General features: G+C 46.9%; 1 protein-coding gene across 1 annotated transcript; it reads right to left on the reverse strand.

The window, feature by feature from the left end:
- Positions 1 to 1,897: 1,897 nt before the first annotated feature.
- Positions 1,898 to 26,994, reverse strand: LOC142313002 (uncharacterized). The gene is made up of 5 exons (XM_075351989.1): positions 26,737 to 26,994; positions 22,004 to 22,127; positions 21,823 to 21,920; positions 21,535 to 21,625; positions 1,898 to 3,587 (listed from the first exon to the last, which is right to left on the reverse strand). Exons 1-5 carry the CDS (start codon positions 26,992 to 26,994, stop codon positions 1,999 to 2,001), a joined length of 2,160 nt encoding a protein of 719 aa, XP_075208104.1. The 3' UTR covers positions 1,898 to 1,998.
- Positions 26,995 to 27,318: the final 324 nt, after the last annotated feature.

Consider the following 27,318-nt stretch of genomic DNA (forward strand, 5'->3'; position numbering starts at 1 on the left):
AAGATCATCTAATTCTAAAGTATCATTTAGCTGTGCTTCTGTTGTAATATCGGTTTGTTCCTCAGTAACAAGAACAGCACTGTGGTCTTCCATCTCTAACATACTAAATCCTAAATTTTCTTCTAGCTGTTGTTTATTCCTCTCATTCATCAGTGTAATTGTACTTATAATGTTTGAAGCATTGTCCTTTACAATAGGAAGAACCTGTTCTTTTTTGAGTTCGTAATCTTGCAGAACTTTTTCCACTAAGGCCTGGAGAAACTGGCTGGTGTGATGAGCTTTAGTATCTTTTACTGCCAGTGTCTTGCTAACAATTTCTTTCTTGTTACAAACATATCGAACATTGATGGCAAAATAATTCCGTGAAATGCAGTGACTCTGGGCATCCCAGCAAAGGCAATGGGTTTCAAGATAGGACATTCAGACACATTATTTTGTGAGGATCCTCACAGAGAATGAGCAGTCAGTTTGTGTGGCCTTTTTCTAATCTGCTTTAGCTATTGAAAGCATTATTTATGAGCTCAAAAACCTTTCAGGTGATGCAGTTTTTTAAAAAGCTGATCTGCTTTTGCAGCTGACAAATGTATCCTCAAAAAACGCAGCAAAAACGCTGTGTGTGCATGTAGCCTTAGATGAGGAATAGAACAGCCATTTATAGAACATTTCATAACTTTCCCAAATTCCTATGAAAAAATATTTAGCACATTCTGCATTGCACCACTGTCCCCAATTTATTATATATTTTAGGAGTCGGACTCGGTGCATTTTATACTGACTCCGACTCCACCAAAATGAGCTCCGACTCAGACTCCACAGCCCTGCTGTTAACGCCACAGGGCCCACACACCTAAACCAGGACCTCTCCTGTTAATACAACCACAGGAGTCCTGGAGTACACTGTCTGTGTGTGTAGGGGGCACACCGGGACAGTCGGCGCAGCAGACGCAGCCCAGTTAACTCCACTGGTCTGCTACAGCAGGACTGGAATGGTAGGAGTGGAAGCGGGACGTCTGACCCCAACATGCCTCACCGCGGATCGTGGCACGATGGGCACCGGACGCCTAACCCTGCCTACCCCATCCAGAACTACTGGCTTTAGCTGCAATGTGGCTCTATACATAGGTAATGAAGACTGCGCACCATGGTGCGCTCTCCAGGCCTTTATAACATCTAGGGTCCACCCCAAACCCAGTACGAACCACAATGGTGCCTCCAGGGGCCAATAGCGGAGTGCCACATCATCAGTGACGTCACCAGCGGCCTATCTGGAACCGCCACATTACTGATGACACAAGCGCAGCACCGCCCCAAACGCCCTACCAGTCATCGTCAGATGACCAATGATGGAGTGCCAGGTCATAGGGGTGGGCCTACGCGAGCCAGTCCGGAGTGACCACATCATGACACCTGATGCCATCCGGCCTATCAGGACCTGCCACCTCACAGGCATGCCCAGTGAAGTCCCCACTGGACTTAGCCTCAGATGATAAACTTACTGCCTGAGCATGCTCAGTAGTCTGAACAACAGACAGTCTCAGAAACAAGACTATCAGGCTGAGCATGCTCAGTAGGCACAACACAGGACTTGGACACAGCACAAAGTCCAAGCACCTGGGCAAAGAGGTTTTTCGCACTAAGTGTGGGAGCATGCTCAGTAGCCGAACTGAGCACACGCATACGCCCTAGCCGCCTCTCCACACTTAGATGTGGAGGAAGAAGCAGCCAGCTGGACGACCCGAGGCACGGCCAAAAACAGTGGCCGGCACCTGTGCGTAGCAGGAACTGCAGCAGGCTGCTTGCGGTGACTATTTGTAACACAGTGTAAGTAAAACATGAATTTTTCTGGAATGCAACACTGGATAACAGATATCAAGGTATCATTTTATTCAACTTCCTATGACCTGCATGCCCATACAGACATTGTACCTGCAGATTCCCTTTAATAAGAGTTAATTTATCTACATACCATTTCCCACATTCTGAACATGAGAAGGCCCTCTACCCTGTGTGAGTTCTCTGATGTTTCACAAGATTTGATTTATTTGCACAACATTTACCACATTCTGAACATGAAAAAGGCTTCTCCCCTGTGTGAGTTCTCCTGTGGCTAATAAGATGCGACTTCTGGTTAAAATATTTCCCACATTCTGAACATGAAAATGGCTTTTCCCCAGTGTGAATTCTCTGGTGTGTAAGAAGATAAGATTTATCTACAAAACCTTTCCCACATTTTGAACAGGAATATAATTTGTCCCCTGTGTGAGTTCTCTGATGTCTAACAAAATGTGATTTAATTGCAAAACATTTCCCACATTCTGAACATGAAAAAGGCTTCTCCCCTGTGTGAAATTTCTGGTGTTTAACAAGATCTGATTTCCTTGCAAAATATTTTCCACATTCTAAACATGAATATGGCTTTTCTCCTGTGTGAATTATCTGGTGTTTAAAAAGACTTGCTTTCTCTGCAAAAGATTTCCCACATACTAAACAAGAAAATGGCTTCTCCCCTGTGTGAGTTCTCTGATGTATGACTAGATGTGATTTATCTGCAAAACACTTCCCACATTCTGAACATGAAGCAGGCTTCTCTTGTTTCTTCCCTCTGTGAATGCTCTGGTGTTTAGACAGATATGATTTCGTTCCAAAATATTTCCCACATTCTGAACATGAAAATGGCTTTTCCCTTGTGTGAGTTCTCTGATGTTCAACAAGACTAGATTTCTGTGTAAAACATTTCTCACATTCTGAACATGAAAATGGCTTTTCTCCTGTGTGAATTACCTGGTGTCTTGCAAGACTTGATTTCTCTGTAAAACATTTTCCACATTCTGTACAGGAATATGGCTTTAGCCCTGTATGAGTTTTTTGATGTGTAAAAAGATTTGATTTATCTGCAAAACATTTTCCGCATTCTGCACATGAATATGGCTTCTCTCCTGTGTGACTTCTCTGATGTCTAAGAAGATGGGCTTTATCTGCAAAACATTTCCCACATTCTGAACATGAATTTGGTTTCTCTCCTGTCGGATTTCTCTCATGTTTCACACAGTTTGATTTTTCTGCACAACATTGCCCATATTCTGAACATGAAAAAGGCTTCTCCTCTGTGAGATTTTTCTGTTGTCTATGAAGAGTTGAATTATCTACAAAACATTTTCCAAATTGTAAGCATGAATGTGGCTTCTCTTTAGTGTGAATGTTCTCATGCTTAACAAGATCTGATTTCTGGTTAAAATATTTCCCACACTTTGAACAAGAATATACTTTCTCCTCTGTGTGAAGTTTTTGATGTGTCACAAAAGATTTTTTGAGATTTTTATATTTGGAACATGGAATATGCTTTTTTTCTGTAAGAGTAGAGTGATATTTAACATCTCTTTTATGATTTTTATTTTTCTTAATAGTCTGTGATAGATGAGAAGGTATGACCTGTTTAATAGGATCAGATGATAGATCTTTCATGTGAAGGGATGATGGTATATCTGGAATAGTGGCATTCACTTCAATTGTATCCTGTGTGATCTCAAGGTCATCTGATTTATAAATTGAAAATGTCAGTTGTCCCACTGATCTCTTGTCCCAGTCATCTGCTAAGAATAAAACCAATTACTCTTTTTGAATAAAAAACATGCTTAATTATATTTTAAACATTTCAACATTAAATGTTATTTGGCAAAATTCAATTAATTCCCAACAGACAAAACCAGTTCACAATCTAATAGTAAACCTCAGCGCATGAATTAGTAGAGCATGGTGTTTGACTCTGTTTTTTTGGCATCCCAAATACTGTAATAATAAGCCACCAAATAATGTTATGTAGGGTAAAATGATACTTTCCCACTCGGGTCCTTCATCTGTCAATGACAAAATAGAAAGTTTCCGCATTACTGGTATCTCAGGCGTCTAAAAAGCAACATAGCTTCCATAAACCAAACCAGCAAAATCTGCTCTCCCAAAGTCAAATGTCTCTGTCACTCTGTACTATGGGAAATCCTGAGCAGTACAGCGTAACCTCCACTAGAAGGCAGCAAACTGGTAATAGAGTCAAGTAACTGCACAAATAGCAGACCAGGAGTAGTACAGGGAAGTCACCGCCATGTGGCTGTAGAATAGTCAGAGAGTTGGGTCGGTTACTAAAAGGTCAAACAAAGTACACAGGGAAAAAACAAACACAGAGTCAGAAGCAAACTACAGGGTCAGGAGCTGGTCAGTCACTGAAATAGCAGAGGAGAGAGACAGAATCAAGTTGGGGATGGCCCTATGTCAAAATACTGGGAAGTCAGAATACACAAGGGGATAAGATAGGAGGGATGGGGCCAGGAGCGGGCTGACAGACACGGGTAGGAAGTCAGGGGAATGTGGTAAGACGGATCAGGGAACTCACCAGAGCCAGCTACACATGATGAAGGCATAGACTATAACTGGCGATGCATCTCAGTAGCAGTGGCCAGATATAGCATCTCGGAAACAGGAACGAGGCAGAGGGATGTTAATCCTCTGACATGATCAGGCCAGGGCTGGAACACAGCCAAAGCAGATACTGGCCTGGCTCATGACAGTCTCCCTCTCTCTGAGCTTTGCAGTTAGCATTCACATGTTTGACACTGATTTATTGGGAAGAACCCAGTTAATTTATTATGCGTGATTCCAGAAGCACAAGCTGGGAGCAATGTATTGGGCAAAAACTCACATACTAATGGCAGAAGATGTAAACTGCCCAAGGCCAAAAAGACTAATGCACTGCCAGGATGCAGCAAGACCTCCATTAAATGGAGACATCACAGGTGCAAAGGGAGATGGTAGTAAAATTGCACACTTGTGGCTTGTATAGGTCACTGTTCACACACACAGGCACACAGTATCTGGTATGCAGCCTATTAGTTACGCCCACCACAATCGATGCAAGCGGGCCACGCCAGTACTAAATATGTGCTCCATGCAGGGACAGTGAGTATAATATGCAAGGCCTAACATTAAGAGGCCTGGCTGCATCCTGTATAAAATATTCTGTGCAGAAGAATAAATAAATATGAGGTATTGGTAGGTAATATGGCCAAAGTACGGTAAGCCCACAATCCGAGTCACGGATCCTCATGTTTGTGGGTCCCTACACTAATATATCCTATATGTTCATACATAAAAAACACCAAAAAGAGGAATAAAACCTCCAAAAGGAACACAGCCAAAGCAGATACTGGTCTGGATCATGACATTCTCCCTCTCTCTGAGCTTTGCAGTTAGCATTCACAGGTTTTACACTGATTTATTGGGAAGAACCCAGTTACCGTATTTTTCGGACCATAAGACGCACTTTTTTTCCCCCAAATGTTGGGGGAAAGTTGGGGGTGCGTCTTATGGTCTGACTATAGGGCTGCGGCTGGGAATGAGGGTGCTGCGGGTCATCGGGGGCACGAGCAGGCAGCAGCAGCGCCTGCTCGTGACCACGTGGGCCCGCTCATTACATATGCACGCCCATCCTCCCGCCCATCTCTCAGCGCTGAAGCCGGCACTGACAGGTGGGCGGAAGGATGAGCGGGGACACGCGCATAGTAAAGAGCCGGCATGATCACCCCTGGCAATTACAGCCTGGAGTGATCATGTGCGGCTGTATTCACTGCCCCCCGCGCGTCATTACCAGCGCGGGGTGCAGTGAATCAGTACACTCACCCGTCCCCGTGTGTGGAGCCGCCCCCCTGCTGCACGCGATGACTTCCTGTCTGTGCCGGTCAGCTGATCTGTGCCGGTCAGCTGATCTGTGCCGGTCAGCTGATCTGTGCCGGGCTGGTCAGCTGATCGGCACAGACAGGAAGACATCGCGATGTTGCAGGGGAACGGCTCCACACACACAGATCAGCGTGCCAGAGAGGAAGATGATCGGTGCTGCAGGGAGTGAGGAAAAGGTGAGTATAAACGTTTATTTTTTTCTCTGTGCTATAGGATACAGGCCATATACCAGGATGGTATATGAGCACGATGGGAGTATATGAGCAGGCAGGATGGGGGGGCATGTGAACTGGCTCGATGGGGGGGCATGTAAACAGGCTGGATGGGGGGGGCATGTAAACAGGCTGGATGGGGGGGGCATGTGAACAGGCTGGATGGGGGGGCATGTGAACAGGCTGGATGGGGGGGCATGTGAACAGGCTGGATGGGGGGGCATGTGAACAGGCTGGATGGGGGGGGCATGTGAACAGGCTGGATGGGGGGGGCATGTGAACAGGCTGGATGGGGGGGGCATGTGAACAGGCTGGATGGGGGGGGCATGTGAACAGGCTGGATGGGGGGGGCATGTGAACAGGCTGGATGGGGGGGGCATGTGAACAGGCTGGATGGGGGGGGCATGTGAACAGGCTGGATGGGGGGGGCATGTGAACAGGCTGGATGGGGGGGGGCATGTGAACAGGCTGGATGGGGGGGCATGTGAACAGGCTGGATGGGGGGGGCATGTGAACAGGCTGGATGGGGGGGGCATGTGAACAGGCTGGATGGGGGGTGCATGTGAACAGGCTGGATGGGGGGGGGCATGTGAACAGGCTGGATGGGGGGGGGCATGTGAACAGGCTGGATGGGGGGGGCATGTGAACAGGCTGGATGGGGGGGCATGTGAACAGGCTGGATGGGGGTTTATAGCAGGATCATATACAAGGCAGGAGGATCATTACCAGGATGGGGTACCTTAGTAAAGAATTTGGGGACATTACCCCCATAACAGTGTCAGCAGCAGATCCTCGCCCTATAACAGTGTGTCATGACCACATTTTTTGCTTAAAGTTTTATTTTCCCATTTTCCTCCTCTAAAACCAGGGTGCGTCTTATAGTCCGGTGCGTCTTATAGTCCGAAAAATACGGTAATTTATTATGCGTGATTCCAGAAGCGCAAGCTGGGAACAATGTGTTGGGCACTAAATCAGCAAATTAGCAATTTGATCATTTCTGAACCTGAATATGGCCTTTGATACTATGAAGTGTGTAATTTTAAAGTCAATTCAAAAGTGATTTGGTCCCTAAACAGGTTTTCTTCATTTCCATGAACATATAAAATCTTGTTGCTAAACATTTTAAGCCTGCTAATATCCTGAAAAAATACAAGCATGCTTAAAAAAATCCAGATTACTTACCGGTAATGGTTTTTTCCAGAGCCACGACAGCACCACCAGAGAGATAGGTCCGCCACTCATTCTGGACAGGAAACCCACTAAAATAAAAGGGTGGCACCTCTCCCATGCATCAGTTAGGTTACAGAGCACAGAGAGGAGTACTAAAAAAGGCAAGGTTAATCCAAACCACATGGTCACACCCACTATTGTGAAGTGCAAAAACCGAGACCACAAGGCAAAAAGGGGAGGGAAGCAGTGGCGGTGGAAAAACAATTACCAGTAAGTAATCTAGATTTTTCCCATTGCCACGACAGCGCCACCAGAGAGATTCAAAAGAAAACACCTTTAGGGAGGGACCAGAGCCAGCAGAACCCTGCCACTGAATATAGGAGATGTGGCAGAAGAGCCAGCCAGTAGAATGTAAAACAAGGCAGTCAAGAGACCAAGTCCCACACAAGTGAGCCGAAGCATAACTGCAAGGGCAGCCCAGTAGGGCGACAGAGCCGGTAGAGCATCCCGCAATACCCCGAAGCACCAATGGGGAGGCCTGTGTGGCCCATGTTACAAGAGGCACCCGGAACCAACTAGTAACAGACCCTCTGGATGCCGAAAGCCCAACCGTGGAGACAACAAGGCCACACGTGATCCCCCGGAATCTAGAACCGGAGATACCAAGAAGAGCCCTCCTAAATACAAGGAAGAATGAGTCCTCCAGGGACTGGAGGATAGGGACAGAAGGAGGGAAGACAATTCCTCCAACATGGAAGTCCCATGCTACATGCGGCAAGGGACAATGGCCGTATGAGGCTGGTCCTATCAACCCAAATCCGAGAGCCTGGCGGTGAGAGAGAGAGTCCAAGGACACTAACACTCTGGCCCCAGTACAGTGCAAGCAGTAGCCACCTTGAGGGGTAGGGAACGGAGGAGATGGCAGGAGAAGCATTAAGAGCAGTCAATGCACAAACCAACCCCCAAGAGAGAAAAGAGAGGAAGGGGAAGCTGGTGACCGCAGGAAAGATACTGCAAACCCATCCGATACTGCCAACCAGCCACTGCTCCCTTGAACTGCCGACAACCCTGAGGGCAGACTGTGCTGAAGTAAGCCAGAACTGCCTGAAACAGGCCCTACCCGTAGAGGACAGAAGTTTCACCCAGACGCTGAGAAACCCAGGGGTAGAAGGACGTCCTCCACTGAAAGAGTGGAACAGGGCCAGGGAAAACCCTGATGTCCAATCATCCCTCCACAAAACCCCGGCCGTCAGATGGAGGCCTGAAACCAGAGGAGGAGGAGAGCCCTGATGTGTAGGGCCGTGACCTTCATTAGAGTGAATGACCGCGTACCCCCCCCAGAAAAAGAAGGGGAACACCTACTCCGGCACCCAACAGGATCCAACCAACATGGTGCCTGTTAACCGAGGAAAAGCGAAAAGAGCTGATCCCCTTGGGCACAGTACCACGAACTTGAAAGAACTCCGGATACAAGGGACTCCAGTCTCCCAGGCTACATGGCCCCACAGGCGAATCCCGCAGCCGAGTGTGCTGGTAACGGTTGCAATAAGAGCCAAGACTGAGTGCCCCGGGAATGCCAACCAAAAAACTGTCCAAAAAAAAAAATAAAATATTTTTTTTTTTTTAAGATAGGGTTTTGAATTTTGCCTGGACACGTGAAGCCACCAATGGGTAAGCCATAAGGCCACCAACGATGCAAGGAACACCAAAGGCGCAGGCTGGGAGGCATCAAGCAAGAATAGCGACACTAGGCCCCAAAATAGAGGCGCTGCGTACAAGCACAAAAGGTGCGAGGAACAAAGCCAGGAAGCCCCTGACAACAACCCCAGAAGGCGCCAGGCAATAAGCCCAGGAGGCGCCAGGCAACACGCCCAGGAGACGCTAGGAATAAACCTCAGAAGCGCCAGGCGCCTCTCAGACTCACCAAGCACCAGCGGAGAGCCGTCAAGCACAAACCCAGAGTCGCTTAGGCCACAGCCCAGAGGTGATGGGCTAGCGCCTTGAGGGGGCCTGGTGTTTTGAGCTGAGCCTAAGTCCAGAGGCTTGAGGCCCCAGCTCAGGGGCGCTAGGCACTGGCTCAAAAGGCCCTAGGCACAGGCCCTAGGCACAGAGGTGCTAGGCATAGGCTTGAAAGTACGAGGCACAAGCTCAGAAGCACTAGGCACTGGTGCAAAAGGAACCAGGCACGACACAGCAGCAGAAGCAACAGAGGCACTAGGCTCCGGTACGGAGGTCACAACACTGAGGCTAGTCACAGCACAAGATAGGCGATAAACACATCAGAGGCACAAGGTGTTTCACAGGCACTAGGCACACTATAGGCGCTAGGCACAACATAGGCGCTATGCACACCATAGGCACCTAAGCACAGCAGAGGCACCTAGGCCGGCAGAGGCACTAGCCCAAACACAAGCACCAGGCCCATTATAGGTACTAGGCCCACCACAGGCACAGGCTCATGTGCGTTAGGCACAGCCTAGGCACTAGGCACAGCAGAGACACTAGGCAAAGCAGAGGCACTAGGCACAGCAGAGGCACTAGGCAAAGCAGAGGCACTAGGCAAAGCAGAGGCACTAGGCACATCATAGGTATCAGGCACATTATAGGCACTAGGTACCGGACTGTGGCACTAGGCCCAAGCTTAGATGCACCAGTCGGTCCGGAAGTTTCGAAACCGGGGGCGAATAGGGAAGCCAAAGCCGAGAAGCAATGAGATCAATCCACCCGGAATAGGAAGCCCCACAGTCCCAAAGACAAAAAAAGGAGTCTGTTTTCTTTGTATCCCTTATGGTATGGCATGTTCGAAAAACCAGAAGCAAGTGGTGCAGGGGAGACGAGCCAAATGGACAGAGCCGCGAGGCGAGCAGTCTGAGCCCTATTGTGAGGGCCGTGAGGCTGGAGGAGTGAAGAAGCCTCAGACTGCCAATGAGAGCAATGAAACCGTGGACTCCGAAGAATCCACTACGAAAAGTCAGAATAGGCCCCTGAGGAGGCTCCACTGAAGGGCAGCTTCCATTTTCAAAGAATGGAAATATCCCGAACACCTGCCCCACCCTAGAAGCAGGGAGACAGATAGCCTGAGTCTGGGATGCCTCCATCAATCAAAGCTGGAGGAGCTATCATTGCCTGCGGCAGAAATTCACCCGTAACTTTGCAAGGGCTGGCTTCCAGAACTGAAACCAGACAGTCAGGTGGCCCCCGGTCAGTAGAAGGGCATGCATGCAGAGTCCGCCCAGAGGCCCTGCAATGCTCGGGACAGACAGAGAGCAAGCCGGGAAGTAAATCGACACTCACCACCCTGACGGACCGCGGGAGGTATGGCTGAAAGCACCTGCGTGAATCCGCTGCTCTGAGTTTTTTTGCTATCCACCACGGAAGCCCAATTGGTACAGGGAAGGAACGCCACCACCATGCAGAAGTGGTGGGCAGCGCAATCTTGCCCGTTCCTGCACATGTGCAGATAGCTTCCGGTCCGACAACACCTCCTGTCAGGACCTGGAAGTCCGCAGAGCGGCCAGAGATCGCCGCTTCCACACCTGGAAACCCTTGACTTGGTAAGCCACTGGTGGGAACAACCGCAGCCGCTCCGGCCTACGGGACATAGTGGACAAAAAAAAAAAGCAAAACCGGCGTGTACAACTGGTGGAATTCTGATGGCCCCGACAGGACATAGACACGGAGGCTAGTGAATACAACTGCAGGGGCATACACCTTAAGCAGGACACAGCCTGGCATGTCACCGTATACCAAATCAGTGCATACCATACAGTGTCGGCGTATACAGCTGCCGGGATCTCCACCCCGGCAGGACACAGACCCCGAGGCCAGCTTACACAACTGCAGGGGCATACGCCCGAGCAGGACACAGACCTGGCATGCGACCGGCGTATACTACTGTAGGGGTGAGCACCCCTACAGGACACAGACCCGGCATAAAGTACCGGCGTATGCAACTGCCAAGAAAACCACCCCGGCAGGACACACACTCAGAGGCCAGGGTATACAACTGCACGGGCATAGCCCGAGCAGGACACAGACCTGGCTTATGACCGGCGTATACAACCACCAGGGCTATACACTTCAGCAGGACACAGACCCGGTCCCAAAAAAAACCCCAAAATAATGGTAAAAGAAAAAAAAAAAAGAAAGCAGAGGCTCCTGATCACCAAGGACCCCAAACGAAAGCCATCCTTCACTGTGGCAGCGCCACAGCACTTCTGGGTCTCCCATCCTGGGACAGGAAACCGAACTGATGCATTGGAGAGGAGCCGCCCTTTTATTTTAGTGGGTTTCCTGTCCAGAATGAGGGGCAGACCTATCTCTCTGGTGGCGCTGTCTTGGCGACGGGAAAAATACAGTAAATATTTTAAATTAACTATTTTGTGCAATATGAGTTTTAAAAGAGTTGCCTGACCCCAAAATCTATTTTTTTAAGCTAATCTGTGCAGTATTGAAATTTAAAATTACCCTATAAATTTAGTTTTTTTGTTTCTACCTTTCTTTCTTCCTGAATTTCACTTTATTGCCGGCACCCAGTTTGTTTACATACTTCTCTACCTCATTAGTAAGCTTCCTGTGCTTTCTTCATACCTCACTGCTAATGCTAGCACCACCCTGCCCAACTTACCATCACTCTCATCTGTCTGCCGACTACACGCTTATTGGCTGTGTATGCGTACAGCAAGCTCAGGTGCAGTGATGTTAAACGCTGTAACCCTGGGTGCAGTGATCGCAAGTGCAGTGAACCCGGGTACAGTGATCTCAGGTACAGTGAGCACAGGTGCAGTGATTCTGGATCCAGTGACAATGACTGCAATGATCCTGGGTGCAGTGATCCCAGGAGCAGTGACTCCAGAATCAAAAAAGGTGGATCCCCAGCACAAAGAACGTCCATAGAAACTTGAAATAAAGCTAAAATTTAATTTTATTCCAATAATGGTTAAAAAAAGGGGGGGGGGGGGAATAAAACATAACTCCTCCGACCTACGCGTTTTAGACGCGGTCGTCCTTAGTCATCATCATAGCAGTGACTCCAGATACAGTGGTCAGATAAAGTGAGCTTGGGTGCAGTGATCCCGAATGCAATGAGCCCAGGTGCTGTGATTGAAGGCACGGCTTGCGTGACGTTACAATATCACGTGACCACGGTGGTGATTGAACGAAAGGCTTGCGTGATGTTACAATGTCACGTGAGCCCCGAACTGCGGTTAACGACAGTGCTCAAATGGCACTAGAATGGGAGGTGAGTACTGGGTCTTTTATTTTAACTCAGGGGAAAACACTGGAATCAGAAGGTGTTGTCCTAGTAATGGACAACCCTTTTAACATAAAAGTACAAATATATCAGGTAAAAAATAAAAACTCTCACAATCAACGGGAGCAGAAGAATAATTTCACAGTAATTGCTATGGGTTTTGTAGGAAATATGTGTGACTTTTATCTGCGTTGCAGGAAATACCTGGTAAAAAGGAAGCATGATACCCAAGATGATTCTTGCAGTTTATTTTCCAACCTCATTACATAGTTACATAGTTACTAAGGTTGAAAAAAGACCTAGGTCCATCTAGTTCAACCTTCCTCCACCAGTTCTACACCTGGTCACCAAGTCATTTATAACCAACAATGTTGTGTGTACTGAGGAAATCATCCAGCCCTTTTTTGAAAGCTGTTATAGTATCTGCCATTACTACCTCTTGTGGTAGGGCATTCCACAGTCTGACTGCTCTAACTGTAAAGAACCCTTTGCTATTTAGCTGTCGGAATCACTTTTCTTCCACTCGCAGTGAATGCCCCCTGGTCCTTAGTATTGTCTTCGGAAGAAATAAGTCATGTGCCAGTCCTTTATATTGACCACACATGTATTTATACATATAAATGAGATCTCCTCTGAGACGTCTTTTTTCTAAGCTAAACATATCTAACTTTTTCAACCTGTCATCATATAGGAGGCCTTCCATTCCTTGTACTAGTCTAGTTGCCCGCCTTTGAACTGACTAACTTCTGAATGTCCTTTTTAAAATGTGGAGTCCAAAACTGAATCCCATATTCCAGATGTGGCCTTACAAGTGATTTATAGAGGGGTAACAATACATTAGGATCACGGGATCTAATCTCTCTTTTTATACACCCTAAAATCTTGTTTGCTTTTGCAGCTGCTGCTTGACATTGAGTGCTGCTGCTCAGCTTATTTGTAATGAGAATACCCAAGTCCTTCTCCTGTTCTGTAGTCCCGAGTCTACTTCCATTTAATGTATACGCAGTTATAGGATTACTCCGTCCTAGGTGCATTACTTTACAGTTATCAACATTAAATCTTATTTGCCAAGTATCTGCTCATTCTGACATCTTATCCAGATCTTTTTGTAATATTATACTATCAAGTTCAGTTTTTAATATCCTACATAGTTTGGTGTCATCAGCAAAGACTGACACTTTACTATCAATCCCATCCACAAGGTCATTAATAAAGAGATTAAAAAGAATTGGTCCTAGCACAGATCCCTGCGGCACCCCACTGCTGACTATGGCCCATTTAGAGAATGTACCATTTATGACTACTCTTTGTTTCCTGTCTTTTAGCCAATTCCTTACCCAGTTGCATATAGTTTCCCCTAGTCCTTGCTTCTGGAGCTTTAGTATAAGGCTATTATGTGGTACAGTATCAAATGCCTTTGCAAAGTCCAAATAAATCACATCAGCTGCATTACCAATATCCAGGTTTGCACTTACCCCCTCATAGAACCCCAACAGGTTGGTTAGACACGAGTTATCTTTCATGAATCCATGCTGTCTGTCAGTTATTATATTATTTTCTGCAACATATTTTTGCATGTCATCCCTTAAAATGCCCTCAAAAACTTTGCATACTACTGATGTCAGGCTTACTGGACGGTAGTTGCCTGGATCTACCCTCTTACCTTTCTTAAATATCGGTACCACATCCGCAATCCTGCAATCCTGAGGCACGAACCCTGTTAAAAGCGAGTCTAAAAAGATGAGATACAGCGGTCTGTCAATTACGGAGCTCAATTCCCTCAATATTCATGGATGAATGCCATCTGGCCCTGGGGATTTGTCAATGTTTAATTTTCTCAGACGTAGGCGTACTTCTTCTTGTGTTAAATTAATTATATCGGGTGGTGAACTTTGATATTTCACTTTTTCATTACTGTTTTTCCTGATGAAGAGATTATAATACCTTGAAACGCGTAGAAAATAAACCGCAAGAATCATCTTGTGTATCCTGCATCCTTTTTACTGGGCATTTCCAGCAACGCAGATAAAAGTCACACATATTTCCTACAACACTTCTGCTTCATCCCTTGTGTGATCTGCAGGAGCTCATATACTCTAAAGTGGTTGTGTGGCACACACCTAAATCTATACACAATTGTATTATGCTATTACTCTATTTCTTGCTCATTAGTTGTTTCTGTGTTCAAAGTAATTGCCATATCTGATTTGAAAATTGGGGTCTAGTTAAAAAACACAAAACTGGCTGCGGGAAGTGGCAAAATCAGAACATGTTGAGAACTAACTACTGTAGCCAAAATATGTGAGTATGGACAATAAGAAAACTACTGAGATGATGAAACTAAACCCAACAATCTTCATCGTTAATGATTTAGTAACTAGTAGTTGTGAGGTAGCGACTACCTATACTGTAAATGGCCACTATGTAACGAGGTTTCAGAGGTCCTCTGTGATGTAAAATCTGGAATGTTTACTCTGTGACTTAGTTCCACAAGTCATGTTAATGCATTATGGGCCAGGTGTATGAATTGTCAGAGTGCTACGCAGCTCTAGCTATTCACATACCTCCACTCATGGGTGTGTCTGGTGTGATATATGAGACTGGTTGTTTGGTCTCATGGAATCTATGTACTTGGAAGTAGTTTACTTCCTGGAGGCACCCTGTGTGCAGACCTTGTGTGATTAAGCCGGCTGCAGACTTCCCTGAAGAAACACTAGCTAGGAGGCCAGGTGTCCCCTGGAGCCTGTGGTCACTCTGTGTTAAGGAGCAGCCGGCTTTCTGAGGATCTGGACTGCCAGGAGACAGCGTGTGGAGCAAGACGCAGATCCTGGTTGGGATTTCTCAAAAGCAGCAGGCTACGTCACAGTTTCGCACCAGTAGGGGCGCTTCTACGGGTCCACCGTAGCAGCGCCACTAGTAGTGCGAAACGGTGCCGTAGTCCTGCGTGCTTCCTTCCTCTCACCTCCCCCTGATACATCTGTGTTAGCACCTGAATAAAGCAACTAAACTTCACCTGGTGAGTGCCTCCAGTCTGCTGCTTTTGAGAAATCCCTGGATGTATTTCACTTGGAAGAGCACCACTAGGCTGTTTTACCTCCATTTGTGGTGGAAGACTGAGTGTGCACGCACATCCAGATGGTCGGAGTATACCAGCAGGGCCCTCTAATAGAAAGGACGATTCCTGATCACATCATAGGAACGGTAAGCAGTGCCCGCTGTTCACTTCTAGCATATTGTAATTAACAGATCCTGGTTGTGATTCCAGTGAAGCAGTTTTCTAAAAATCAGTGCTGACAGGAGTCAGAGGATTCTTGCTCAACCTCTAGAAAGGTAACCTTACAAAAGGGGGTAGTATTCAGACTGAGGTCAGTGAGTGAACAGTGCTATACCTCCACTGGGATACTGCTGTGGGGTTTTATCCGAAGCCATGCGGGCGTACCCATGAATGAAACAGACTGTCATATACCTGGTTTGTGTTACTTTGTAGCCACAAGAAGGCCTTTGTTATGTTGCTGCAGTGCTGGTTTATGTTTGTGAATAAACCAACTGGTCTGTTTCAATAGAAAACCATTCCTGTTTGCCTTAATCTAGCAGCCAAGCGAGTATCCCCCATTCCATTAAGTCAGCGCAGCTTCAAATGGTAAAACATCTGGAGTAATTAGAGTATGTGGCTCTTAGCAATCCAAACTATTGCAGGGGCCAATATTTTCTGTCAGATGAGTTTCTTAAAGAATTATTAGTTATGTATATAGAGCTTTCTAACATAGTGGTAGGGGCAAGGATGATCAGGGAGCTGTAGCCATGCAGAACGGAATTCGGCTAATCACCCCACAATCAAAAATATCTTACAGACGGACAAAGCGAACCACAAGAAATAGAAGATGTAATACAAAAAAAAAACAAACATTAATAATAATATTAAACGGGTCAAATTGTTATATGCCTCTCCGCGGGCCAGGATTCGAGTTAATCGTTGTACCTCCTCGTCTTTTAATTTGGCCAGGGGCACGAGACAGGGCTGTCCTCTCTCTCCATTACTATTTGCAGCGGCAATTGAACCATTGGCGGCTATGCTTCGTGCATCCGCTGGCGTAAAGGGGTTTGAGATAGGCGGTCTGGAGCATAAGGTTTCCCTCTATGCGGACGATTTGTTGCTGTATCTCAGGGAGGTGGGGACATCGGTGGGCCCAGCAATAAATATTATTATAGAATTTGGTAGGCGCTCGGGACTCCTAATAAACTGGAAGAAATCGGCCCTGCTCCCTATAGATCCACTCCCATCTAATTTTAGTACTCTGGGGCTGCCAATTCCGACGGTGGATAAATTTAAATACCTGGGGATTGTGGTTAGTGCCCGACCGCGTGATTACTACTCTCAAAATCTGGAACCAGTGTTGGCTCAGTTTAGGAACAAGATAGATGCCTGGTGTCGACTCCCACTGTCCCTTATTGGCCGTGCTAATCTACTAAAAATGGTACTGATGCCCAAACTTCTGTATCTTCTCCACAACGCCCCAATATGGATCCACTGGAAATTTTTCCGTAAAATCAACACTTTGTTTCGGGAACTCTTGTGGCAAAAGCAGCAGGCTAGAATCCGCCTTGAGACCCTGCAGAGAGGGAAGGAGGATGGGGGTCTGGCAGTCCCCAACCCGTGGGTTTATTATGTTGCGGCACAGATGCAGGACTTCAGGGGGTGGGGAAAGGATGAGGCATATGACGCTGGGGGCAAATTGGTGAGGGGCCTTGCAGAATGGGGACACCCAGTGGCTTTTTTGGATGCAGGATACTCACCCAGAGGAGGAACATTATATCCAACATTATCATTGATGTACAAGGTGTGGGATAGAGGGAAGCAGTTGCTGGGAATATCAGGAATGACTGAGTACTGGCCCTTATGGCATAATCGTGGACTGGCGGAGCTGCAGAGACTCCCGGGTTGGAGAATGTGGGTGAGCAGGGGGGTGCATCAGGTGTCTCAGATTCTTCAGAATAATATACTTAAAAGATTTGACCAGCTTCAAGCTGAGTTTGGGATACCGCACAGTTCCTTTTACCAATACCTGCAGCTCCGTCATGCCTATGAGACACAGACACGTCGTATGGACATTAGGATAGAGCGGAATCACACTCTTACTGAATTGTTGACATCTGATCGCTCCTATGGTATTATTTCTAGGTTGTATACAGTGATGTTATCTAGACACCTCGACAAATTCCCTTTGCAGGCTAGAGAGAAGTGGGAGAGGGACCTAGGCCCTATGACGGAGGAACAGTGGGGTGAGGTCCTGTCTCAGACTCCAAGCCTTGCTGTATCTGAAGGCCAACGACTGTCGCAGCTATTCCTGTTACATAGAGTATATAGGACACCTAGTCTATTGCATAAGATGGGAGTTAGGATGGATGATCTGTGTCCTAGGTGCGGACAGGAAGGTGCGAATCTGATGCATATGATGTGGTCCTGTGGGAACATTGAAGATTACTGGAGGGCAGTACTAGATTTGGTTAGACAAGTTTTCAATATCCGTCTACAGCCAAGACCTATTATATGTATCCTGGGTCTACTGGAGGGGGGGGTGGACTTGAGTTCGCCGGTAATGGTCGGTATTACACGTCTCTTGTACCAGGCTAGGAAACTGTTGGCCTACCACTGGTTGGACCCAGCGCCTCCGGTCATCGGGGATTTTAGGGAAAGAGTAAACGCTATACTTCGACTGGAGAGAGGAGTATACCTTAAAAGAAATGCATTGAAAAAGTTCTATAAGATCTGGGGGGCATGGTTGGATACCCCAGGCCTTCCCTCCTCGGCGTTACTGCAGGACAGTGCGAGCGACCAGGTCCTTCTCCTTCTGACCGGTTAACAAATTTCCTCAAATAGGGTGATATGCGTACTGCTGGAAGGTGTGTGCATGTATATGTGTGTGCATGTATATGTGTGTGCATGTATATGTGTGTGCGTGCGTGCGTGCGTGTATGTATATGTGTATATATATATAATGTCATAATGATGCTGGGTAAGCTATACTATGGAGAATATATTGGGAAATAATATGCACTTTGAGACCCATATTGAAATGAGACGTGGACTGCGGGTGCATTGTTTATTATGTTATTTGTGTGGTTTTTCTTATTGACTAAAGGTTTTTTCCCTTTCTGTGATATTTCTATGGAGGGAATTATTTTATGTGTTGTATAATTTTGATGTTAAATAAAAATGAACCTGATTTAAAAAAAAAAAATAATAATATTAAACCGGGGTTGTACTTATTTATGAAAGACTATTGTAGCGCCTATGAATTCTGACGAGCAAAGTAGAGGAAGTATTAGTGCTCCTCACTTCAGGAGCGATTTTGCAGTAATCTGACCTTCTTGGGATAGGAAACATTATAGAGTGTATGACGTGGAGTGCTGCCATGAAGCCAGGGCTTGAGCCAAACCAACACATTTACTGAAAATGTGAATAAATGTATATTACAGCCATCAACCATGCACAGTTTAGCAATATATGATGGCGTAGGTACAATTTTTTTTGTGTAGTATATTTGAATCCTGTTTGAAGTTTGTTGATTCTAAAAGAAATTGAAAGATCAGGATAAAAGGGAAACTCTGATATTATTGTACAGAAAATCACACTTTGTTCTCTTACAGATAGACTGGTGTTTTTGTCAGACAGTTAAAAGATGGCCAGAATGACTGGTCCTGGTCTTTTAGCGACTGTATGAACACATTCGGCACCACAGAAGTTAGAGAAGGTAGATTTATCCTAGACGATAACAGGATTCTAGGAAAGCAACGGGATCATTACCCTTCAATGTTGATTAGTGGTTCACCATGTAGATTATACACTGCTCAAAAAATTAAAGAGAACACTCAAATAACACATCCTAGATCTTAATGAATGAAATATTCTTATTGAACACTTTGTTCTGTACAAAGTTGAATGTGCTGACAACAAAATCACACAAAAATCATAAATGGAAATCAAATAATGTTTTAACCAATGGAGGCCTGGATTTGAAGACACACACAAAATGAAAGTGGAAACAAGTCAAAATGAGGTTCAGTATTGTGTATGGCCTCCACGTGCCAGTATGACCTCCCTACAACGCCTGGGCATGCTCCTGATGAGTTTGCGGATGGTATCCTGAGGGATCTTCCTAGGCCTGGACTAAAGCATCTGCCAACTCCTGGACAGTCTGTGGTACAACGTGATGTTGGTGCATGGAGCGAGACATGATGTCCCAGATGTGTTCAATCAGATTCAGGTCTGGGGAACAGGTGAGCCAGTCCATAGCTTCAATGCCTTCATCTTGCAGGAACTGCTGACACACTACAGCCACATGAGGTCTGGCATTGTCCTGTATTAGGAGGAACCCAGGGCCAACCCCATCAGCATATGGTCTCACAAGGGGTCTGAGGATCTTATCTCGGTACCTAATGGCAGTCACGCTACCTCTGGCGAGCACATGGAGGGCTGTGTGACCCTCCAAAGAAATTCCAACCCAAACCATTACTGACCCACTGCCAAACCGGTCATGTTGAAGGATGTTGCAGGCAGCAGATCACTCTCCACGGCGTCTCCAGATTCTGTCACGTCTGTCACGTGCTCAGTGTGAACCTGCTTTCATCTGTGAAGCGCACAGGGCGCCAGTGGTGAATATGCCAATCCTGGTGTTCTATGGAAAATGCCAAGCATCCGACACGGTGTTGGGCAGTGAGCACAACCCCCATCTGTGGACGTCGGGCCCTCATGCCATCCTCACGGAGTCGGTTTCTAACCATTTGTGCAGACACATGCACATTTGTGGCCTGCTGGAGGTAATTTTGCAGGGCTCTGGCAGTGCTCCTCCTGTTCCTCCTTGCACAAAGGTGGAGGTAGCGGTGCTGCTGCTAGGTTGTTGCCCTTCCTACAGCCCCCTCCACGTCTTGTGGTAGTGCCTCCAACCTCTGGACACTATGCCGACAGACACAGCAAACCTTCTTGCCACATCTCGCATTGATGTGCCATCCTGGATGAGCTGCACTACCTGTGCCACTTGTGTGGGTTGTAGAGTCCGTCTCATGCTACCACAAGTGTGAAAGCGCAACCAACATTCAAAAGTGACCAAAACATCAGCCAGAAAGAATTGGTACTGAGATGTGGGCTGAGGTCCCCACCTGCAGAAACACTCCTTTATTGAGTGTGTCTTGATAATTGCCAATAATTTCCATCTGATGTCTATTCCATTTACACAACAGCATGTGAAATTAATTGTCAATCAGTGTTGCTTCCTAAGTGGACAGTTTGATTTCACAGAAGGTTGATTAAGTTATATTCGGTTGGTTAAGTGTTCCCTTTAATTTTTTAAGCAGTGTATTTTTCTTCAAGTGATTTTCTAACTTGTCCGCATTCTACGTATGCTGTCAATTGGATTTATAGATCTGACGAGCTGTGAGAACAGAACGTCTTAGGGGTACTTTGCACGCTACGACATCGCAAGCCGATGCTTGTGATGCCGAGCGCGATAGTCCCCGCCCTACATTATCGCTACGGCAGTTTCACATGCACTCACCTGCCCTGCGACGTCGCTCTGGCCGGCGAACCGCCTCCTTACTAAGGGGGTGGGTCGTGCGGCGTCACAGCGACGTCACACGGCAGGCGGCCAATAGAAGCGGAGGGGCGGAGATGAGCGGGACGTAAACATCCCGCCCACCTCCTTCCTTCCGCATAGCCGGCGTGAGCCGTGGTGACGCAGGTAGGAGATGTTCTTTGCTCCTGCGGCTTCTCACACAGCGATGTGTGCTGCCGCAGGAATGAGGAACATCGGACCGTCGCTGCAGCTACATTATAGAAATGTCGGACTTTACACCGATGATACGATTACGACGCTTTTGCGCTCGTTAATCGTATCATAAAGGATTTACACACTACGATATCGACAGAGACGCCGGATGTGCGTCACTTTCGATTTGACCCCACCGACATCGCACCTGCGATATCGTAGTGTGCAAAGTACCCCTTACTCCAACTGAAAGACCTCCAATGGCCAAAGTAATGGGGACAGTTTCAGTGTAGAGGTTTACTGGCAGAATGGTGAACACATGATTGTGATATGGCCGAACTACACCACCAATAAAGCAGCCACAGCCGGAGACTGAGAAGAATCTGTGTATTATTTAGTGGTCACTACTCACCTGGGCGGTTATCTGTAGGAATCTCCTCTTTACTCCGCTCATCACCCCTCACATATGTCTCTGTAGTATTAATATGGGGCAGATCTTCCCCCTGAAACAAATATTGTAAAAGTCACAGACAGATGGAGAAGTCCCATCTATGATCAGCTCTAATCCTGCCATCTCCACCGCTCTCATTACACAAGTATAACACATATAATACTGGAGGATAAAACAAGACTGAGCACAAGACCTTCACAGCCGTCTACACATCATAGGGAGATTTCATGGCCCCTTCTCTCCATCTACCTGATGATCCTGAGGAACATCGGGGTCTTCTTGTTTACAGTCCTGTGGGAGAAGAGGACGGGGACATCTCTCTGGTGTTGTCCTCTTACTGGATAGACCTGGAGGAGACACATACAGGGACTGAATTCATTCCTTACATACAGATAATTATAGGCCGTGTGTATTTAGTCCTGTCTATTACCTGGTGATGTGAGGGGCTGGGGACCCTCCATCATGACGTCCTTGTACAGATCTTTGTGTCCTTCTAAATACTCCCACTCCTCCATGGAGAAATAGACGGTGACGTCCTGACACCTTATAGGAACCTGACACATACAATGATACCGTCACCCCCGATCCCTTCATAGCATTACTGTATAATGTCCCAGCATTCCCAGCAGTGTCACCTCTCCAGTCAGCAGCTCAATCATCTTGTAGGTGAGTTCTAGGATCTTCTGGTCATTGATGTCCTCATGTATCGGGGGGTGAGGTGGAGGCCCCGTGATTGGGATCAGGGGTCTTCCCCATCCCTCAGATACAGGGGCCTGACAGCGCTCACTAGAGGTCTTCTTCACTACTGTGTAATCCTGGTTATGGAGAGACACAGTAAGAAATCTCACTCCAGACATTTCCAGAGTCCTCACCTCTCCAGTTCTGTCCATCTGTTATTCCCATAGATAAGAATGGTGTAATGTGACGTCATCAGAATCTCTCACCTCTCCAGTAAGCCGGAAGAGGATCTCTAGGGTGAGGTGTAATATCCTCTCCGCCATCTTGTCCCTGTCCATATCCATCCTTCACGGGGCAATCAGGAGGATTCTCTTCTATAGAGCGATTGTTCTCCCCCAGCATCTAATGTGTATGGAGCCTGAGCCCAGTAATGGGGAATCTCCACACACCTCCTCCTGCAGAGCCGCACACTAGATATATGGCTGCTCTGTGCTTCCAGGACCTGTGATGATGTCACATGGAGGGGAGGAGTCAGGGGTCACATGATCAGCTCCGCAGTGTATGCAGGGCTCTGCTGTGCTGGGTGTCATGGTGCTGGATGAGGGGAAGTTTATGTGTGGGGTCAGGAGGGATTTACATTGTGGATGTAGCAGAGCCGTGTGTGTACGACGTGTGTATGATGTGTGTGTACGAGGTGTACGGAGCGGAGCCGTGTGTGTACGAGGTGTATGGAGCGGAGCCGTGTGTGTACGAGGTGTACGGAGCACAGCCGTGTGTGTACGAGGCGTACGGAGCGGAGCCGAGTGTGTACGAGGTGTACGGAGCAGAGCCGAGTGTGTACGAGGTGTACGGAGCACAGCCGTGTGTGTACGAGGCGTACGGAGCGGAGCCGAGTGTGTACGAGGTGTACGGAGCAGAGCCATGTGTGTACGAGGTGTACGGAGCAGAGCCGTGTGTGTACGAGGCGTACGGAGCAGAGCCGTGTGTGTACGAGGTGTACGGAGCGGAGCTGTGTGTGTACGAGGTGTATGGCGCAGACCTGTGTGTGTACGATGTGTGAACGCAACAAAACGCAGTGATTAAAAACACACCGAAACGCATGCGTTTTTTACTGTTGCATTTTTGCTGCGGTGCATTTTTTTGCAGCCAAAAACGCAGAGTCAAAATAACGCTGTGTGCGCACATAGCCTTAATCCGATGGACTTGCCTGGCAGAAACCTTCCACATTCTGCCTTTATCAGCACGAACACGTATGAGCTCTGAATCAGCCACAAATCTCTTCACAGTACGATGATCACGCTTACGTTTTCGTGAAATATCTAATGTTTTCAACCCTTATCCAAGGCATTGCACTATTTGATGCTTTTCGGCAGCAGAGAGATCCTTTTTCTTTTCCATCTTAGGGCCCACTCACACCTGCGCTATTTTGACGCAAACGGAATCCGTCACTAATGTAGTACAGTTAATTTATTTACAGTGGAAGCGCGACATCGTGTGGACACAAGCGGACACACACGCGCCATAGTAACGCGCTTCCACTGTAAATAAATGAACTGTGCTGAATGTATACCTGTCATGAGAAAAATCTAGAGCTTTATTAAAGGATCTTTCTATAATGTTGCTAGGATAGCCTCGTCTTTTTAAACGGGTTTTTAATTCTGCTGCTTGTTCAAAGCATGAAGCATCATAATTGTTGATGCTCCTCAACCTTAAAAATTGACTGTACTGTGCGCACCCTATTCATACCAAGGTTGGGTTGCCGTAGAGTCAATTTTTAAGGTTGAGGAGCATCAACAATTGTGACGCAACATTCTTTGAACAAGCAGTGGAATTAAAAACCCGTTTTGATTTGTTCCTGTTAAGGCCCCGTCACACTAAGCAACATCGCTAGCAACATCGCTGCTAACGAACAACTTTTGTGACGTTGCTAGCGATGTTGCTGTGTGTGACATCCAGCAACAACCTGGCCCCTGCTGTGAGGTCGTTGGTTGTTGCTGAATGTCCTGGGCCATTTTTTAGTTGTTGCTGTCCCGCTGTGAAGCGCAGATCGCTGTGTGTGACAGCGAGACAGCAACAACTAAATGTGCAGGCAGCAGGAGCCGGCTTCTGCAGAGGCTGGTAACCACAGTAAACATCGGGTAACCAAGAAGCCCTGTCCTTGGTTACCTGATATTTACCTTCGTTACCAGCCTCCGCCGCTCTCACTGTCAGTGCCGGCTCCTGCTCTGTGCACATGTAGCTGCAGGACACATCGGGTTAATTAACCCAATGTGTGCTGTAGCTAGGAGAGCAGGGAGCCAGCGCTAAGCATTGTGCGCGGCTCCCTGCTCTGTGCACATTTAGCTGCAGCACACATCGGGTAATTAACCCGATGTGTGCTGTAACTAGGAGAGCAAGGAGCCAGCGCTCAGTGTGCGCTGCTCCCTGCTCTCTGCACGTGTAGCTGCGTGTGCTGGTAACCAAGGTAAATATCGGGTTGGTTACCCGATATTTACCTTAGTTACCAAGCGCAGCATCTTCCACGCAGCGCTGGGGGCTGGTCACTGGTTGCTGGTGAGCTCACCAGCAACTTGTGTAGCGACGCTCCAGTGATCCCTGCCAGGTCAGGTTGCTGGTGGGATCGCTGGAGCGTCGCAGTGTGACATCTCACCAGCAACCTCCTAGCAACTTACCAGCGATCCCTATCGTTGTTGGGATCGCTGGTAAGTTGCTTAGTGTGACTGGACCTTTAGTTAAGAGTTTATCATCTGTATGTTTGCACTCATTGATTGTTTTTAATTAAGCAGTGACGTGAGCCGGGTGTTTCCCCATTTTTTTTAAAAAGTTGGGGCCCTGTCCAGTTTTCATGGACTCGTAGAAGCGCATGGTTAGCGCGAAATGGCCGGAGTCCTGGGGGAGCTCGCACCCAGCTTTGCCACTGCCTTTTTTTATGTAAACTTTTTTGTACCAATAAAAAAAAATTTATGGACCTTGTTGTGGAGCCACTTTTTCATCTCTCGTTGATTACTTGCTTAGTCTTGATAATACCCCATAGCTTCTCAGGTGAGTTTGCTGGCCAATCAAGCACAATGATACTGTGGTTATTAAAATTTACTTTAATCTGAAAACAACACCTTGGACCAATGAGCAACAGTCCAGTTCTTTTTCTCCTTGGCCCAGGTAAGACTCTTCTGGCGTTGTCTATTGGTCATGAGTGGCTTGACACAAAGAATGTGACACTTATAGCCCATGTCCTGGATACGTCTGTGTGTAGTGGCTCTTGAAGCACTGACTCCAGCAGCAGTCCACTACTTGTGAATCTCCACCAATTTTTTTAATGGCCTTTTCTTAACAATCCTATCAAGGCTGCAGTTATTCCAGTTGCTTGTGCACCTTTTTCTACCACACTTTTCCTTCCACTCAACTTTCCATTAATATGCTTGGATACAGTCGTCTGTGAACAGCCAGCTTCTTTTTTTTTAAATCAGATAAATTATTATTAGCATTTTAACTTGATAGAACAACAAATAAATTCCGCATACACGCAGGTATGCAAACCAATTTCCGTTCCCCGCCCATACAAAATCCCCTGTTTTTCTAACAATCAAAATATTCATTTGTACATTTCACAATCAGGAACTATAGTTAGGCATAGATCGGTACCTAAATCTCAACTAAAATATAAACCGACTAGAGCACCTACACTCCGACCCAGCATTTTGAACCATTCCCATAGACCCAGGCTAAAACACGCTCGTCATCAGGACTCTAACCCAGGTCAACGTTGCCGGGGCCAGATTCGGGGTATCAAGCCACGGGGCCCACATATCCTCAAATTTCTTATACGCCCTTCTTTTTTGATAGACATATTTTTCAAGCCGAAGGGTGTAATTTACCCTGTCAATTAATTCTTTAATATCAGGGCCCTTACTATCTTTCCAGTATCGTGCAATGACCTTTCGTGCCTGGTATAGGATACACGCAATAGCAATCTTATGGCTTTCCTGAATTGGAAGTTCCGTGGTGTATCCAAGAATACATGCCAGAGGTCCGCGATCTGTACGGCAATCATACACCGAATCAATAAGGTCAAGCACTCCCACCCAGTATCTTCTCAAGCATGGGCAATTCCACATGAGGTGTATCAGGTCAGCGTCTGAGGCTCCACATTTCCAGCAGCATAAGTCGGGGCTAGCACCTATTTTAAAATAAAAAGTCCGGTGTCCTATATACCCTGTGAACTAAGAACACTTGCGACAACCTCTGTGACTCACTGACAGACAGAAGAGAGATATTCTGCAGTACCTCCTCCCACACTTCCTCCGAAATATTCCCTAAGTCTATCTGCCATCTATCCCTAAGGCCGCAGGTCATCCCCCTGAATTTGGCATCTTGGAGCTACATATAATATCAGGAGATTTCACCCTTAGTGTCCCCAGTCGCCACCGCGACATCCAGCAATGGCGTCCGGTTCACTGGAGACAAATTCACAGATACTGACTGTACCTCACACGAATGCCTGACCTGAAGGTATTGGAAGAACCTGTTGTTCGGAATATCAAATTCCCTTCTAAGTATTTCAAATGTCTTAACCCAACCCTCTTCATATATTTGCTGCACCTTCTTAATCCCCTTCCGCTGCCATAGCTCAAACCCACATAGTTTGTCTAATTCAGGAAGATTCAGGTTCCCCCATATAAGTGAGTATTTAGTGACTACTCCTACCTTCAAAATGTCTTTTACTTTTTCCCAGGTCTTCCCCATTTCCCTTAAGGTATGGTGTTCAGGGGCCGAGGCTCTCAGAAAACCCCCTGAATCTAATTCTGCAGGCAAGTCCCTCTTCCCCAAAGCATGACGCAGTATTACTACTATTGACGACGAAGTTCCCACACCCTCCTCCTCCCAGTTCTTGAAGTGCTGTAGTTGCGCTGCCAGATAATAGAGAAACGCCCCTATCTTGGGCTTTTGCAATATCTGTAATTTTATCCGCGCAGTTCCCCTTTTCCATTCTCTAAATATACTGTTGATTTTGTGAAAGATACGCTGGGGTATCCATACTGGTGCTTATGTAACAGATACAGTGCCTGT

The sequence above is a fragment of the Anomaloglossus baeobatrachus genome, chromosome 5 (assembly GCF_048569485.1).
Source record: "Anomaloglossus baeobatrachus isolate aAnoBae1 chromosome 5, aAnoBae1.hap1, whole genome shotgun sequence".
NCBI lineage: Eukaryota > Metazoa > Chordata > Amphibia > Anura > Aromobatidae > Anomaloglossus > Anomaloglossus baeobatrachus.

Bases quoted from the DNA above. Each gene is read 5' to 3' on its own strand.
- LOC142313002 (XM_075351989.1), bottom strand. From the start codon at position 26,994: ATGGGGAAGACCTGGGAAAAAGTAAAAGACATTTTGAAGGTAGGAGTA. The intron at 22,128-26,736 runs GTACAGTCAGTA...TGTATGTGTCAG, and splicing joins AGGTCAGGCATTCGTGTGAG to GTTCCTATAAGGTGTCAGGA. The intron at 21,921-22,003 runs GTAATAGACAGG...TGTCTCCTCCAG, and splicing joins CCAGCCCCTCACATCACCAG to GTCTATCCAGTAAGAGGACA.